Here is a 16,744-nt window from a genome sequence, read left to right on the forward strand (position 1 = left end):
GATGCATTATGTAGTAGGCGATTTGAATCGAGAAGTAATTTTGATGATTTTCGTAATAATATTGGATGTTTTTAATGTTAATAATCCAAGTTATTTATTTTAGAATATTAGGTTGCAACAGAAAATTAATTATCATATTATTTTGTTGAAATCATTGGTTTTACTAGCAAATGGTTGTTGTTGCCTTAGTCGCCACTAAAAATCACTCATAACCTTTAGTGGTAATATCTAGTTCTTTTGTAGTTAATCCTAGTTGGCAACGCTTAGGTGGAAGGATTAGTCCCATGTGGCTTGTCATGTCACTTAAAATTTGGGGTGTTAACTCTTGAGGGTATTTGTGGTCTCTTAGGATAACGACAGAGACATTTTTTATCCCAAAATGTACCGAAGGGTAAGTGGTCTATTTCACATACTTCAGGGGCAATTTTGACCCTTTTCCGTTATATAAATTGTATCGTTCTCCATCGCTACATAATGTCACACATCCATAATTTGAATGATAAATCTCCAAGAAAAGTAGGGTAGGAGGTAGAGCTACTGTGAAAATGTAGGATAAAAGATGAAATTTATAATTATTAAATATTAAATAATAAATAAAAACAAAATGAGAAGAAAATATTAAGGTAAAGACGCGATCACACCAAATCGGTTGTTACATAAAATAGGTTTTTGGTGACCTAACGATGAATTTAAATGATACGATACACTAGAATTTAAGCAATAATCAAAACAAACATTATATTAAAACTAACAATACAATACAATACAATACAATACAATACAACGGGTAACCATCATCCAAACAAGGTATATACTCAATTTGAATTCACGTAGTGTAAGCCTCATCAAAGGAGAAATAATATCAATCATGAATCTTTTTTATTTTCGAGGCTCAAACTAAAAATCTTTAATTCCGTCCTACCCAAGTAAAGATTTTATGCAATATTATTTGGGCTCAATTGATGGTCTTTTCCTTTTTTAAATGAGTAAATTTTAGGTTTATCAAAGATAAAAATTATATTTGTATGTTATAGCTATAATGTGTATAATTGCGCTCCATAGCAAACATTATATTTGTTATGGCTATTAATATGTATATTTCGATATACATATACATATATTTTGGTATTTGTATATTTCGGTATACAAATAACAAATTAAATTCGGTATTTGTATATTTCGGTATACAAACAACAAATTTAATTTGTATAAAACAAACTAAAAAATAACAACAAATTGAATTCGGTATTTATATATTTCGGTATACAAACAACAAATTGAATTTGTATAAACAAACTAAAAAATAGTAATTGTATACCGAATGGATAATATATACAAACAATTGTATACCGAATGAGTAATATATACAAACAACAAATTGAATTTGTATAAATAAACTAAAAATTTGTAAGTATACCGAATGGGTTTGTATACCGAATGGGTCCCGTCAGATGGCAAAAACACGAAATGTTTGCTGCGAATTATAAATAAAAGAAACTATGGCTATAACATTTAATTTGAATTAATAGTTTACTATTTCATACAATTTTCCTTTTTTCATTTTCCTTCTATGCACTTTTATTTATTTGGTATTCGATTTCTACTCACTCGACTAATTCAGTCATGTGTCATTAAACATCATTATAAACAGAAGCATTCCTACAACAAATTTATTTATTTTGAAAGACTTGTGCTTAAATTTTTTATTAAAAGTGAAGGAACGCATTAAGAAAAATTAATTTAATTAATTTCACCAACTACACACTTCATAACTAACAAGTTAATTAGAATTTATTATTTTTGTCAGAGAAATGAAGACAGTTGAGTTGGATTTCTCTAAGTACTTAAAGTATGTACTTATTTTTTGTCACTCTCTTAGTATCAAAAATGTTTACGCAAATGCATTGAATATTTATCCAACTGAATTTGGATGTTCTTGAAAGTTTTAAGAGGTGGTTTCGATTAGTTGATTGTAAATAACTAATGAACATCAATGAAATTTTATAGATAAATTAAATGATTATGTCTATAAATATAACTAGTATGAGGCAAAGCTGAGTTTAGTTGAGCGATCAATAACTCTCGAGTCATAATGAATAAATAAAAAAAGAATGACGAACTAAATAGATAAAAGTTGTCCATTTAATAATACAATAATAAAGGTTTATGTTTTCGAATGAAATTAAGGGGTTAACCATTTAACGTGAATACTCCCTCCGTCTCATTTTAAGTGTCATTTTGGCATTTTTTATGCCCATTAGAAAAAATTAATAAATACAAGTAATAATAAATAATTTACTAAACTATTCTTGTCTAATAAAGATAAATTTAGTCCTAATTAAACATCCTTATATAATTATTTAATCAGAAATTATAATTTTTTTCATATATTTTAAATTTTGAATCTGACGCTAACGATACTAAGTATATTTTGTGACATGAATTGTAATGCCTAAGCATTTGAGTTTCAAAAAACATGTTGAAGCAAACTCCTTAATGTCTCAACGAACTTATAATAACTTCACAATGACTGGTTAAATTTGTCCTTATATTATTACTTAATAAAATAATTACTTATTTTTGTCTTGTTGTCTCCTACTTTCTGTTCTGCCTACACTATTTTTAGTCATAATTTTTTGGTTTACAGTTACACATTTGCAAACGTTATATATATTGTCACCAAGTAAAACAAAAAAAAAAAAATTAAAAAAACGTTATACATTGCTCAAAAGGTCAATGAAGTAATTAATGACATAATAATAAGAATTTAATTAGTGTTTGGTGATTAGTAGAACATTGCTAATTAAGGATTTATTAGTCCTTGTTCGATTAAATGGTTACAACAGTAGAAAAAAATAGTTAAATATCCTCCTTTCACGTATTGAATAAATCTTAAAATACCCCTAAACCTATTGAATTTGGCTAAAAACTACTCTCCTTTTATTTATTGGATAAAAATGCACTCAAAGTTATCTTTTCCCTTAAAACTATCCCAAACTTCTACCTATTTAACCAAAAATGTTTCCTACGTGATATTTTAAGTTAAAAATGTCTCTAAAAATGAATGATTGACTATTTGATTAAATGAGACGTTATAAAACTAATGATTGATTAGACTAGATGTGAATTTATAAAATTTGTATACCAGTGTATGATTAGTCTCAGAGGCGAAGCTAGGGCTAAGAATTTGGGGGAGGGGGGCGGGGAATTTGAACCCACAACTCAAGCATGAAAAGCATTTCCACGGTCCCTTTCTTACCACTAAATTGTCCATTAATTTTATTAGGGATTCACAAGTTAATAAACATATATATATTTATTTAATTTTTAGTATAAATACAGGGTCTACGAAAAAACTATTGGGTTCGTCCGAACCCACGAACCCCCACCTAGCTCCGCCTCGAATTATTCCAAATATTAAGTCAACGTAATACAATTATTTCACTCATATGTATTGATCCGACCTAGTCATATAATCAAATTTGAATTCTTGAAAAAATTTAAACGATGAAATTTTGGTCCAAAGTCAAATACCATTCTTGTATAATCTAATTTCTGAATTTTTTAAAACTATCTGATAGATTTTGGTCAATAGTCAAACACAATATTTGTATAATATAATCTAATTTCTGAAATAATTTCAAAATTTCGCAAAATTAAGAAGATCAGTTGATTGACTACCCTTTTTTTGAAGAAAAAAATTATTCCAAATTCTCTTAGTGAGATTGTTCCCCCTCTTTTTTAATTTATGGTTCATTTTTGTTGTCTGTGCTTGAAATAGTATAATTAAGTTTTAGTTCTTTTTATAAGTGTATTCAAAATAACAAACACTATTAAGTAGAAAATAAAACTATATTTTTATATATGCTTATGTCATTTGTACATAGATTTTAAGTGATTCGCGTTCAATACAAGTAATGTTCATCTACTGAATATCATAAAAAATATCGAACACCTTAAGTTATGGCGTATCAATGCAATTTGTGTAGGATTTGAGTCTCGAAAAAGAAAAAAATTATGATAAAAAACACTTCACGCCTTAATAATTTTTAGTATATGATATAAATGTGAATTAGTTGGATCAATTAATTATAACTATAGAATGATTAAGTAAAAACAAATAGTGCAAAAGGGAAAAGAAAATACGTCATGTCAATGACTTTCAACACATGATGCCTACCACATTTTAAAAATTACTAATATTTCAACTTTTTCATTTTTTATTTTTTTACTTCACATATAATTCCAATTATATATTTCACATTATTAACATGAGTGAGCAGTTACCAAGGGCAACAATTCAATATTCTCAATTTTCCTTGACAAACCAAACACTACATAAAGTCCTGAAATTTCCATTACAACGTTGTCTGCTCGAAAAAATTCCATGGACCCCTCTGTCAGATATTTTTATAATAAATCACCTAATAATTAAATAATTATAAAAATATATCACTAACATATAATTAAAATATATTCATTTATACAAGTGAGATTAATTAGTAATTTAGAAAATAAGATAAGTTAAATTGTCGATGATCACGTTTCTCTTTTACACGCTCTTAAAAATCACGAACAAAAAATCACTACAACAAAAATAACTTTTAGCGGCAATAAATAGACACATTAATAAAGAGTGCTAAAGTCTTTACCGATATTAGTTAAGTGTCATTGGATTATCCAATGTCACTAAAGCCTTTAGGGGCACATACAAAGAGTGCTAATTGCCGCTAAAAATACATATAATTAACGATAATTATTAATTAATTGTCACAAAAAATCATTTTTGATGTAGTGAATGCTTTATACTAATTACCCTTAACAATCATATTTCTCTTTTATACGCCTTTAAAAAATTACTACCAGAAAATATTTTGTACTAATTACCCTTAACACTCTTTAGAAAAATAATTGATTTTATTTTAATTTTGTAAACTTATAGAGTAAGTATTTTGAGACGCACTTTTTAATAATGTTGACAAGTAATATAAGATGGAGGACACACTTTTTAATAATGTTGACAAGTAATATAAGATGGAGGACACACTTTTTAATAATGTTGACAAGTAATATAAGATGGAGGACACACTTTTTAATAATGTTGACAAGTAATATAAGATGGAGTGAGTAGTAATTGTGCTAAAATAAAATAAAAGTTACTAGTCCATCCATTCTTTTTTATTTTCAATTTAAGCTTTTAAAATACTTATTAAAAATATTTAATAATAAAATTTATTAATTAAATAAGACTTTATTTGTTTAAATTATTGCACCCCATTCAAGAATTACTCATAATGCTAACTCCTACCAGACTCAAATGGATAAGGATAATATGGATAAGCTTAGCTATGAATTCAGTGTAAGCTGCAAAGTAAAATCCATGCAAAAATAATTAATTCGCTCTATTTTTCAAAAAAATATTTGCTGAAAATTCTTGAATGGAGTGCCTATATTGTTCTTCTCTCTTCATTTAACCTTCATTTAATAAACCTAACTAGTTTTTGAAGTTTTATTAGAATAAATTAATATATTATTTAAAAATTATAATTTATATATTCAAAAATTAATGAATTGTAGATTTTTTTCACATTAATATGATAAAAATGATATCTTAAGATGTTGGTCAAATATTGTGTAGTTTGATTCTCATAAAATAATAAAATAACAAATATTTTAGGACGGAAAAAATATGATATGTTTGACTGATCACAAAATTAAAAAAAGAAAGAAAAGAAGAAAGAATCTCAAAATTTATGATTTAAAATAAATTATAGTTATTTATATGATTACAAATCATTTATTAAGCGTAAAATGACATTAATTTTTAACGAAAAAAGTATAATATTTATTCGAAATTAAAATAAATATATATATAACATGTAAATTGAAACAATTTTATTTTCATTTATTTCTTTTGTTGACTTTTTAAAAAAAATTATCTTGTATTTATTAACCAATCAAATAACTTTGCATGCTTTGATTTTTTCATTTTTTTTTTGGACAAACCAAAAATCAACCCCTTCCCCTTCACCCTTTTATAAGGCTATCCATCTTCATTCTTTGATTCACACACTCACTCCACAAGTTAAAAAAAAAATCAAGAAAAAATTTCTTGAATTTTTTCTCTTCTGTTTTTCTTCATAGCTATGCTTCTTAATAGGGATAATGCTAGGTTTGCTGTTGGTGTTATTGGTTAGTTCTTAGTACTTTTTTGTCTCTAGAAAACATACACACTCTGTGACGGAGCTAAAATTTTATTCCGTGATTCATCATATCTACTGTATATACAGATTATTCTTTCAATTTTATATATATGATGTAATTTTTTTCTATGAAAGAGATTTGAATAAACCCCTTTCGCTCATCTAGCTCCGTCCCTACACACTCAATAAAAACATATATAGAGAAAAATAGCTCATGATCAATTATAACCTTCAATTTTATTTTATTTATGAAAAAACTGATTTTCTGTTTTTTTTTTTCCAGGGAATATCATTGCACTCATCTTGTTCTTGTCACCCTTGTAAGCTTCAATTCTCATGTTTTTTCCTTTAATTAACTTTCCTTTATTTACTCTAATAAAAAAGCTTTTAAAGCACAAAGAGTTTATTTTTATGCACTGCTCTTGTAAAGAACTTTTTACACTATTAGATCATCGATGTATATAATGTAACTCATTTATTTATAGCATTTACTTTTTGTTTCATTTTAGATTAAGGTATTTGATTGATTTGACTTTTAAAAAGAAAAAAAACTTTTAAAACTTGTGATCTCAATTTTTTTTATTTACAGGACGACTTTCGTTCGTATATGGAAAAGCAAGTCTGTGGAGCAATTTTCTCCAATTCCATACCTAGCCACATTTATCAATTGTGGGCTTTGGGTGATGTACGGTCTCCCATGGGTCACACCTAACAGTCTTTTAGTTATAACTATTAACGGGACCGGTCTAGGCATCGAGATCGTGTACCTTACACTGTTTTTATTGTACTCGGATCGTAAGCAAAGGATGAAAGTTATTATAATCGTCATCGTTGAGATTATTTTTGTTGTTGCACTTGGCTTTGTTGTTCTAACTTTTGTCCATGAACCCAAGAAAAGGGCAGCCATTGTTGGTAGCATTTGCATGGTGGGCAACATTATGATGTATGCTGCTCCTTTGTCCGTCATGGTAAATATCTTTCACCTTTTTTTACATCTCCCATGTTTCGAGTTTTCTCCTGCTTGAGGAAGTATATATGTAAAATGGTCCATATTGAGTAAAAATAAGCTTGATCATAGGACCCAGCCCGACCAGGCTTGGCCAAGCACCACCACCAAGCCCGGCCCGGCTTGGTCTCTGATCGAATTCTTCTATTAGATATGTGTATATATATATAGACATCATTTGGTATTATTAATGATTTTTATTCAATTGTTCATCTTTTAAGATGTTGTCACTCTTTTACAAAAAATCCTGCGAACGCTATTAGTGGCGAAGGATGGTTAATTGAGGCTAAAAAATTATGATGTGTGTATATAAAAGGTTATTAAATTTGTGTACATCTTGATTTTGCCACTTGTTGGTTAAGAAAGAAAATGATTTTTTTTAAAAAAAAAAGGGAATCATGAAAATGTCATTTTAAAACTGAAGTTTATATTGTATTTAATTGCAGAAACTGGTGATCAAGACCAAAAGTGTGGAGTACATGCCTTTCTTCCTTTCACTTTTCTCATTTCTCAATGGTGTGAGTTGGACTTCTTACGCCCTCATCCGTTTTGATGCCTACATTCTTGTAAGTATAATACAAATTAGTTTTATTTAACTTTATATTTAAAAAAAATAATTTTTTTAGAGTAGAGATACACTTGCAATAATTGATGATGTCATTTTTTGGTGCTGACAAATTTGACTTGTTGACGAATTATTTTGTCTAGATAACTAACACATAATTCAGTGACTTTAATGAGATAAAATTAGTCTTATAAATTAAATTATATTAACTCTATATAATCTAGGATTAAATGGAAATGATAATAATAAATACTCCCTCCGTTTCAAAAAGAATGACCTAGTTTGACTTGGCACGGAGTTTAAGAAAATAAAGAAAACTTTTGAATCTTGTGGTCCTAAATTAAAGTTATGTCAAATGTACAAAATTGTCCTTTAATCTTATGACCTTAAACATGCCACGTGGAAAATTAAAGTTAAAATGTTGCCAAAAAAGGAAAGGGGCCATTCTTTTTGAATCAGACTAAAAAGGAAGGGTCATTCTTTTTGAAACGGAGGGAGAAGTAATTATTAAATCATATACATAATGTCTTCTATTTTGTGGCATATATGATATGACATCTTTTTTGTGACAACTATTTTATACTCTATTTATGTTTATGTTTTTGTACGTTTATCAACAACCATTCTAAAAGAAAAAGAAAAAGTAAATAGGAACTTTTATTTTGATTGATTTGAATCTTTGGTAATTTTAGTATGATAGTTCTAACTTAACCACCAAATCAAAATTATATTGGTTTGTAATTTATCTAATTAAGCTAACAAATATCATTATTTGTCCCAAGAATTAATAAGAAAATGAAAAGTATTGTGTCCTACTTCTAAACTTTCCGATTAATCAATTCGTACTATCTACTAACATAACAATATGATACGACATGTTAAAATACACTGATAGTGCAAAATATTTGTATACGATCGGTGTATATAAGTTTTTTTTTTCTTCTTCCTTTTAGGCACCTAATTCAATGGGAACCCTTCTTGGGCTGGCCCAATTGCTGATTTATGCTGCATTTTACAAGTCCACTAAGAGACAGATGGCAGCAAGAGAGGCTAAAGGAGAAATGGTTATGACTGAAAAGTCTGTTTCGGGTCGGGTGGCCCAAAACCCGAGAAATGATTCTAGAGTTTAAGTTTGGGGTTTCTGAAAGCCCATTTAACTTTTCTATCTTGATGTTTGGGCCCAACTTTCGTTGGGCCTTTTGTTTTCATGACTCCTTATTAGAACACCCACCCTCTCAACCCCCCACCCCACCGAAGGTACCCCTTACAATATGTAAGAAAGATAGAAATATCCTATAAATGAAATTAAGCTGAAAATTCAACAGTTTTCATTATAGAAAGTTGTTGTTTTCTTTTGGTTATATAATCATGTGATTTCTGAATTTAAAACTTGAAAAAAAAAATCTGATTGGAGGAGTGATCGTACTTTATGTCAATAAACACATTATTTTAGCCAACATGTTAACTCGTGGCTTTTTTGTGATGATAGACTTGAACTTGATTAAAAATATACACTTTGTCGTGCTTTAAACTTGTTAAAATAAATATATATATATATATAGTTTAAGCAAAAGACATGATCAACAATGTTTGATGCGTATGTGTTATATATATACACGTCATGTCTATTTACCTATAGATTCTCCTAGACTTACTATAGGCATAGTCAATATTTGAAATTTATGAATTTAAAATTCTAATGTCTTTAAGTTAGAGAATTTTAAATTAAAAATTTGTAGGTAATCAATAAATTTCATAAAATATATACATGGTTCCCATCTCCACAAGAAAGCGCCTTAGAGGTCGATGAATCATAGTAGCACGGGGTCCGGGGTCATATCAACCCAGGCTGAACATAGTATATGTAAATATTCATTAAATTTGCAAATAATTATAGTATGGATGAACTCATAATCTTATAAATACAGCGAATTAAATGTTACGATTCTTCCAACGAGGAACAACATCCAAATATAGGGGTAAATGTTGATAGTAAATATATTTATTTTGCTCGTCACAAACAAGAAAGAACACAAAAACACTCTGCTTTGGCCACATTTTATAAGATGAAAAACATATGCTGCATAACACACATTAGAATTGATTATATACAACAACATTTTATTCCAATGAAGGGAAATAAAATTAAATAGCTCAATTAGACTTTAGAATAACAATTTGAACAACTCAGAGACAACAACCCCTCCGAGTCACATGGCAGTGTTGGAATGATGGTGTAACCCAAGTTAGCGGACAAATAGAACTTGGTCCAGGATGAAAATATTCAATTTTTTCATCTTCAATATTGTATGTCCACATATCAGTAAAATATATGTGATTAGCCTTGACTACTCCTCGAAATCCAGAGCAATTAATAATACTACCTCCATCATTGCTCAAGAAAATTGATGAATCTCCCAAGTTGGTTATGTTGTTCAATCTACCTGTGAATGTATCTAATTCGGACACTTTATATCTCAAGTGCGTAGACTTGGTAACGATTAATAATGCATTGGATGTTTTGACTAGTCTGTAATACTGTTTATTTGGATAAATATTACCATCCACCCTGGCAACAAAGCGTGGCTTAGCATGAATTGATTTTGACTCCATAACAATGTCAAAAACCCAAAGTTGGCCATAACAAGTGACACAATAAAATTGGCCATTATAGTAAATGATACTAGTGGCTTTACCCCATGTATGAATAGTTGTATTAATATTACTACGACTCCACTTGCGGTCTCCTGATCTCCAAAAAGCCAAATAATTATCATGGTCTATAAGAACAGAAACCATCAATACGTAATCTGATGTAATAGAAGGATTGGCAGATAAGGCAACTTTTTGGATAAGTGACTCCCCTCCAATAGACATTATTTTCACACCAAGTGAAACCACCAATGATATTAGTGGAGGAAGTTGAATTTGGGTACGGGAGAAAGGGTGCAACAAGTTCATCTTTTTTCTGTAGCATGACATGGTACAAAGCCATCCCTCCGATGACACACAATCTCCACATCTAGCTTCGGGGAGAAATACTCGTACAACTTTCTTCTTGGATAAAGAGTAAAATTCTCGATATTTGTGATATTTGTTATCTTTGGTAGTATTCAGCATAAGCAATGGAACTTGAGGCAAAAACATGTCATCCTTAGTGATAGAAACTCGCCACGAGGTACAAACAGCACGTAAAGCAATGAAATCTTCCATCACTTTAACGCGATTCGCTATCTTAACAAGGAGATCGACAGGCAATTCTTCCCATATCGCCATAGGTATAGGGAAGAACAAACAGAGGTGAAGTCAGAATTTTATTCTTTATGGATTTTACTTGAGGATATGTATTTTGTATTTACATAGGTTGTGTAACAAATTTAGGACTCTTGTTAATTAAGGACTCTATAAGAGTCCATCAGCTACAAGTTTGTCAAACAGACCCTGCCTCATTTTATGTGACGAATAATCTAATTAGTTATTACCTTACCTTTTTTTATAGTAACTATATTCTGTATCTTACATTTCTTGGTGGTTTATCCTTCAAGTGACAATATGTAACAATGAAGAACGATACAATCTTTCCAAACTTTGTATTCACTAAAACAATACAATACAGTACCTTTGAAATAACAAGTAACAACCATCCAAACAAATTGTATGAATTATAACTCTCTCAATTTTGACAAGGATTTGAGTTACTACTCCGAGAATAGAACGAAAAAATGGTTTTGTTATAGGGGCAATGCAAATTACAAAACTAGATAGAAAAAACATTTATGTATTAGCAACAATACAAATTAAAGAACTAGAATAGAGAAACGTTTTGGTATTATATATATGCAATAGCTCAAATGGAAAAACAAAATATTGGTAGTGTCTGTTCGGACTTAGCTTAGTTAATTTTTATTATACGAGATACAAATATGATATGATATGTTTTCATCTCACCTGATACTTATTTATTTATCGACACCGCTCTTAATATAATTTAATCGAGCTTAATATTTATGTCGCTAAAAGAGACAGGACGATGCAGTATAAGCTCCAGCTATGCGCAAGGTCCATAAATAGACCAGACCAACACAAAGGTTTATTGTATACAGTCTTATCCTGTATTTCTGCAAAAGGTTATTTCTTCCTGATCACATGATAACAACTCTACCAATTACACTTCAAGTCACTATTATCGTAAATTTTGCATCAGCAGATATTTCTCAACCGATTCCAAAAATCATTACTTTTTTCTTGGCTTATTAACGTAGAGTCATTCAAACTGCAAAAGTTTAATGCCTCTTTATAAACATTTTGGCAACAATTGATGAAAGCATTCAGAAATGCCAAGCAAATTTGTCCAAAAATAAACAAGAAAGAACACTAGATCACTCTGCTTTGGCTGCATTCTGTTGCAAATATCTGCAGGGAAAAGAGGAGAAAGCAGAAACATCAGATGAAAAGCACATGTAGCAAAATTTTTATTAGAGTGTAATTGCAAGCAGAAGATTCGAAAGCACAATAAAATCCTCGGATTATCTAGGTTCACAAGAAACACTTGTTGATTTCTTCTCATCTATCTAAGTGTTAGTGAAGAGAGTTATTCGGTACCAGTGTTGGTGATAAATAGCAGGTACCCTATGGAATTAGCCTAATTGTGCGCTAGATTGCCCCAACACCGCGAGTTATCAAAAAAAAAAAAAACTATCTAGGTTCGCAAGAATGTTTAAGTAGGCAGTCTCAAATTCTCAAGTCATAGATAAAGCTATAACAACTAGCCACACCACCTGTTTTCGGCATCTTTGAAAGAAAACTAAAATTGTGTGCATGTCGTCTAGAACTCTACTGCCAAATGGTGCAAGTGCCATGGGAAAAAATCAGATATGTAAACATTCTTTCAGCGTATCCCTTTTTCCCTACTTCAACATACCACATTAGTTATATATTCAGCACCTCCTCTTTAAATCCCAATCAGACAATGTAGTAATCATTATCAGCGGTAAAGAAGTAATCGTGGCATAATATCCAATATAATACCATACGATCAATATTTCCCCTTCCCTCTTAATCCAGTGTCGTTTGACAATGGACTATGGGACTCTTTCAGGAGTAGGGGTACCGGAGAATAAAGACGTAGACGATGAGAGGGCACAACTAGAAACAGAGGTTTTTCCCACCATGAATCAATGGAAAATTTGTGTTATAGAACATGAATTTCCCACCAAACTAGCTCACGGGGAAAACACGTGTAAGAAACAGATTCTCATTGAAACACTGAGAAGCTTCCTAATTTTTCGGTGTGAAAACACTACTATTTTTTCTTTTCTCACTAATTCAATCAAAATATTTGTGGGAATAGCTACTTAACATTTATCAGTAGGAAATTTCAATGGGAAAATAGTTATTTTCTAGTAGTGCAGGTTACCTAAAGCACAAATCCATATCAACCCTTTCCCCTAGTAGATATTTGACACCCTAGGGAGTCATCAAAGTATGAGTCTACACACTTGCTAGCTAAAACTGGATCGTCAAAGACAGGATTCCTTTTCTTAATACCTTCCTTATCTCTCCTAAGGGTCCATTGGCTGTATGTATGTTTTCTTCTTCCTTTCTCTCACTTTTTTCCCTAGCTAGTACTCCCTCTATCTCATAAAAATCTCAATTTATGTGTTTCAAAAAGATTGTCAATTTATGTAGTGCAACTTTTCAATTACAACATGCTACATGGCAATGTTTAAGACTAAAAGTATGAAATTCAAAGGACATTTTGCTACACAATACACATCTTTAGTTTAAGACTACAAGATTCAAGTCTCATTTACTTTCTTAAACTCCGTGCCAGCCAAACTAAGTCAATAAAATGAAACGGGAAAAGTATTATTTTATTGATCACTTACCCTTGACTCTTTGCCCAACGTGATAGTTGATAGAGTTGCACTGACTCATTTGAGGCATGGCATGCCAGAAGAAGATAATTCCGAGGCTGAACCATCCATGCAAATCTCATGAATAACGCAGAATAAACACACATTGCTGCAATACCCAGAAGGAAAAGAAGGATGAGGGTGGCCATATATCATTTCAAGTCAACGACTCAACGTTCATTTAAGTACACATTTTCTACCTGAGGTCATGTTGCCTGATATCATCTCTGGTGGTTTTTGTGTGTCGACCAGTCCCTACAACGTACCATCAATGAAACTCAGCCAAAAGAGTTAACTAGAAGTGAATAACATAATGTAAATCTTGTAATAGATAGGCATACAGCAATGACAAATCCCCAGTTGGCTACAGGACCCCAAAAATGAGTTGTCTTAGGGCCAACAGGGCTGTTCAAAAATGCCTTGAATGAAGCCATTTCTGACAAGCTATATGAAATATCCTGCAATTGTTAAAACAAACTTAGGTATATGAACAACAATTGAGACATAAGTATATGACAATAGTTAGCAATTAAATTGAGTATTGCCAGAACTGCTAAAACATGAAATATCCTGTTAATGTAGCAGCAGGCAGCAGCCAAGATAACATATAACATCGAAAAAGGGGAAAGCTAAACACATTTACTTTTCTGTGACTTGTCAGGAATTAACAAGAAACAATGTGCAAAATCACCAGAAGAGTATCTAATACCGTGCTTCACTCCTAAGAAAGTTGGGTCAGTGCAAGACCACCAATGGACAGAAAATTTCACTTTACCGGGAACGAGATTGCAAAAGTGGTTCGAAGCAGTGAGAATATCAGGAAGGAACTCTGAAATTTCTACCACTAATGACATATCAATCTTTTAGATGCAATAAATAAGAATCTAAGGAGTTATGCCTTCTGTTGTAACCTTCAATCGTGTTCAAATAAAAATGGAGAAAAGCTGAATATGGTGTTATATGCATTTCCACAGAACCGTACCAACCACAATTTACAACCCACTACCTTTCAGATGATCTGCCATTTTAAGCAATCCTCAACCCAATTCACTGCCTACGTGCCCTTTACACGCAGTCATTCCGAGGAACACTTACACTTGTAATAAGCAACCAAAACCAAAAGATGCTTTGGTCAGAGCCATGAATTACTCATACTTCTAACAGTCTCACATCATCTTACCCTTAGATTCTCTTACTCATAATCCCATGTGTTTATTCCGATGTTTACGGTTTTAAGACAGGACACAGCTATTTAAGAGAGAGGAAATGAAATAATAATAAAGATATAGAGCTATTTATTTATTAATTTATATAAAAGAGAGCTATACCGGAAAATGCCGATATAGATCATAGTTTGTCATGAGGGTGAGTATCTTGCATATAATTAGAATGTTCTTTCACCATCTCATCCGGCACCTAGCACAATCATTTGAACCTCTTACTCATTAAGTTACCACCCAATTAAAACCACCTCCGCGACCACTAGTTTCCATCTTCAACTCTAGCACCAAGAACAACCCACCAACCAAAGAAGGTCCATAGTACAAACTTCTATGAAAATAAACACATAGTAGTGAACAAGCACCATTTTAACTAAGTAAAAAAACAAAGACCTAACAAGCACAAGAAGCAGAATAATACTATATCTTCCACTCCATATACATTAAAAGCATTGAGGGTAAAATTCACAAATTCTGAATAACAATAATTTTTTATTAATTCAATCTCCACACATATCACTGACTATTTTCACCTATCAATCAATTAATAAACTTAGCCTCAATCCTAAACAATTTGGCCCCTTCTATATAACTCCTCTACACCGAATACAATATATCCGCAGGGGCATAGCTATGTACACCAAAGGGTGGTCAGTTCAGTTGGACACCTTTTTCCCGAAAAACTATACAGCATATATAGGTCAACTCTTACTTCTTACACATATATTAAATGTTCAACATAGGGGCGGAGCTAGATCTTCTAGCCTACAGATTCGGCAGAACCCAATAGTTTTGACTCAAACCATGTACTTCTGTTTAAAAATCTACTTAATATATATAAATAATTTATCAAGAACCTGATAAGTTGCATAAGCTCAAAATCAACACCCTTAGCGAAATTCCTCCCTTCACCATTGCACTATTCAGCCATTTTATTCCTCCAATTTGCAACTAATAAACAGAAAAATCAAAACTTGAGCAAACATAAAAGCCCTCGCCCACCCCACCCCCAACAATCCAGGATGCTGTGGCAATACTGTTATTTCTATGGGGTCCTTTAGTTTGCTAATTAACCAAGTAATATTCGGTTTAAATTCATAAAGATTATATCTATACAATAAAGATTGAATCTTGTTCTCAAAGGGATGATAAAAAACAAGAATTGCAGAAATTAGATTTTAAAAAAACATGTAAAACTGCAAAAACAAGAATACCCTTTATTAATAAACTGATTTAAAATCAAAATTTATAGTAAAAATCTTACCTTTATTAGAGATCTGAAACTGAGGGCTTCTGTTGGCGATTGTGTATAAAGTGGTGCTACTCTTTAGTTGGTGGTGTTCGTCAAAGGCAGGGAAAGAATCATTTTGGCTTAATAACCTTTTTGGTCCCTCAATTACTGTAAGTCTCTAATTTTAGTCCTTTTAGTAATATTTAACAAAAGGTATCTTCTTGTTGTTAATATTTAAAAGAAAATATATTAAACTTGTAATAATTTGGAATGTGCAATTTTGATCTTTTTGTTTATTAATATTCACACATTTTCTGAATTATTAGTCGTTTCACCATTTAATTATTTATGTATTATGTAAAGTTTCTCTAGTTTTTTCTTATTTGATGTCTGATGGTAATATATTCTTAAAATAGTTCCAAATATAACGTATTTTGACCAAATTTTATGTAACGAAATTGAACTTAACATGAACTCATGAAGTATAAGAAATAAATGAATGTATAAAAAAATTAAAGATAGAAGACTTCCCTATGTTACACCAATTATACTCAAAGTACCAGAATTATCATTTTAGACTTGGGATAATGAGAGTTCCATGTGC

The 16,744-nt window shown here is 30.8% G+C and overlaps 3 protein-coding genes across 4 annotated transcripts; 1 reads left to right on the forward strand and 2 right to left on the reverse strand.

Moving 5' to 3' along the window:
* The first annotated feature begins 6,096 nt into the window (after positions 1-6,096).
* LOC102600110 (bidirectional sugar transporter SWEET4-like) lies at positions 6,097-8,994 on the forward strand. Its single transcript, XM_006343751.1, has 5 exons — positions 6,097-6,192; positions 6,487-6,523; positions 6,793-7,171; positions 7,656-7,775; positions 8,728-8,994. Exons 1-5 carry the CDS (start codon positions 6,147-6,149, stop codon positions 8,902-8,904), a joined length of 759 nt encoding a protein of 252 aa, XP_006343813.1. The 5' UTR covers positions 6,097-6,146; the 3' UTR covers positions 8,905-8,994.
* A 967-nt stretch (positions 8,995-9,961) lies between these two features.
* On the reverse strand, positions 9,962-11,050 carry LOC102579833 (F-box protein At2g26160-like). Its single transcript, XM_006343947.1, has one exon. It carries the CDS (start codon positions 11,048-11,050, stop codon positions 9,962-9,964), a length of 1,089 nt encoding a protein of 362 aa, XP_006344009.1.
* An 883-nt stretch (positions 11,051-11,933) lies between these two features.
* On the reverse strand, positions 11,934-16,287 carry LOC102600447 (mitochondrial pyruvate carrier 1). Of its 2 annotated transcripts, XM_006343752.2 has the most exons (5): positions 16,174-16,285; positions 14,031-14,147; positions 13,890-13,944; positions 13,663-13,798; positions 11,934-12,187 (listed from the first exon to the last, which is right to left on the reverse strand). In XM_006343752.2, the coding sequence occupies exons 2-5, from the start codon at positions 14,121-14,123 to the stop codon at positions 12,154-12,156; spliced, it is 318 nt and encodes a 105-aa protein (XP_006343814.1). In that variant the 5' UTR covers positions 14,124-14,147; positions 16,174-16,285; the 3' UTR covers positions 11,934-12,153. The 2 variants fall into 2 exon arrangements, with proteins under 2 accessions (XP_006343814.1, XP_006343815.1); XM_006343753.2 differs by lacking the exon at positions 11,934-12,187 and having other exon boundaries at positions 13,659-13,798; positions 16,174-16,287.
* Positions 16,288-16,744: the final 457 nt, after the last annotated feature.

This window comes from Solanum tuberosum, unplaced genomic scaffold (genome assembly GCF_000226075.1).
Source record: "Solanum tuberosum cultivar DM 1-3 516 R44 unplaced genomic scaffold, SolTub_3.0 scf00048, whole genome shotgun sequence".
Lineage (NCBI taxonomy): Eukaryota > Viridiplantae > Streptophyta > Magnoliopsida > Solanales > Solanaceae > Solanum > Solanum tuberosum.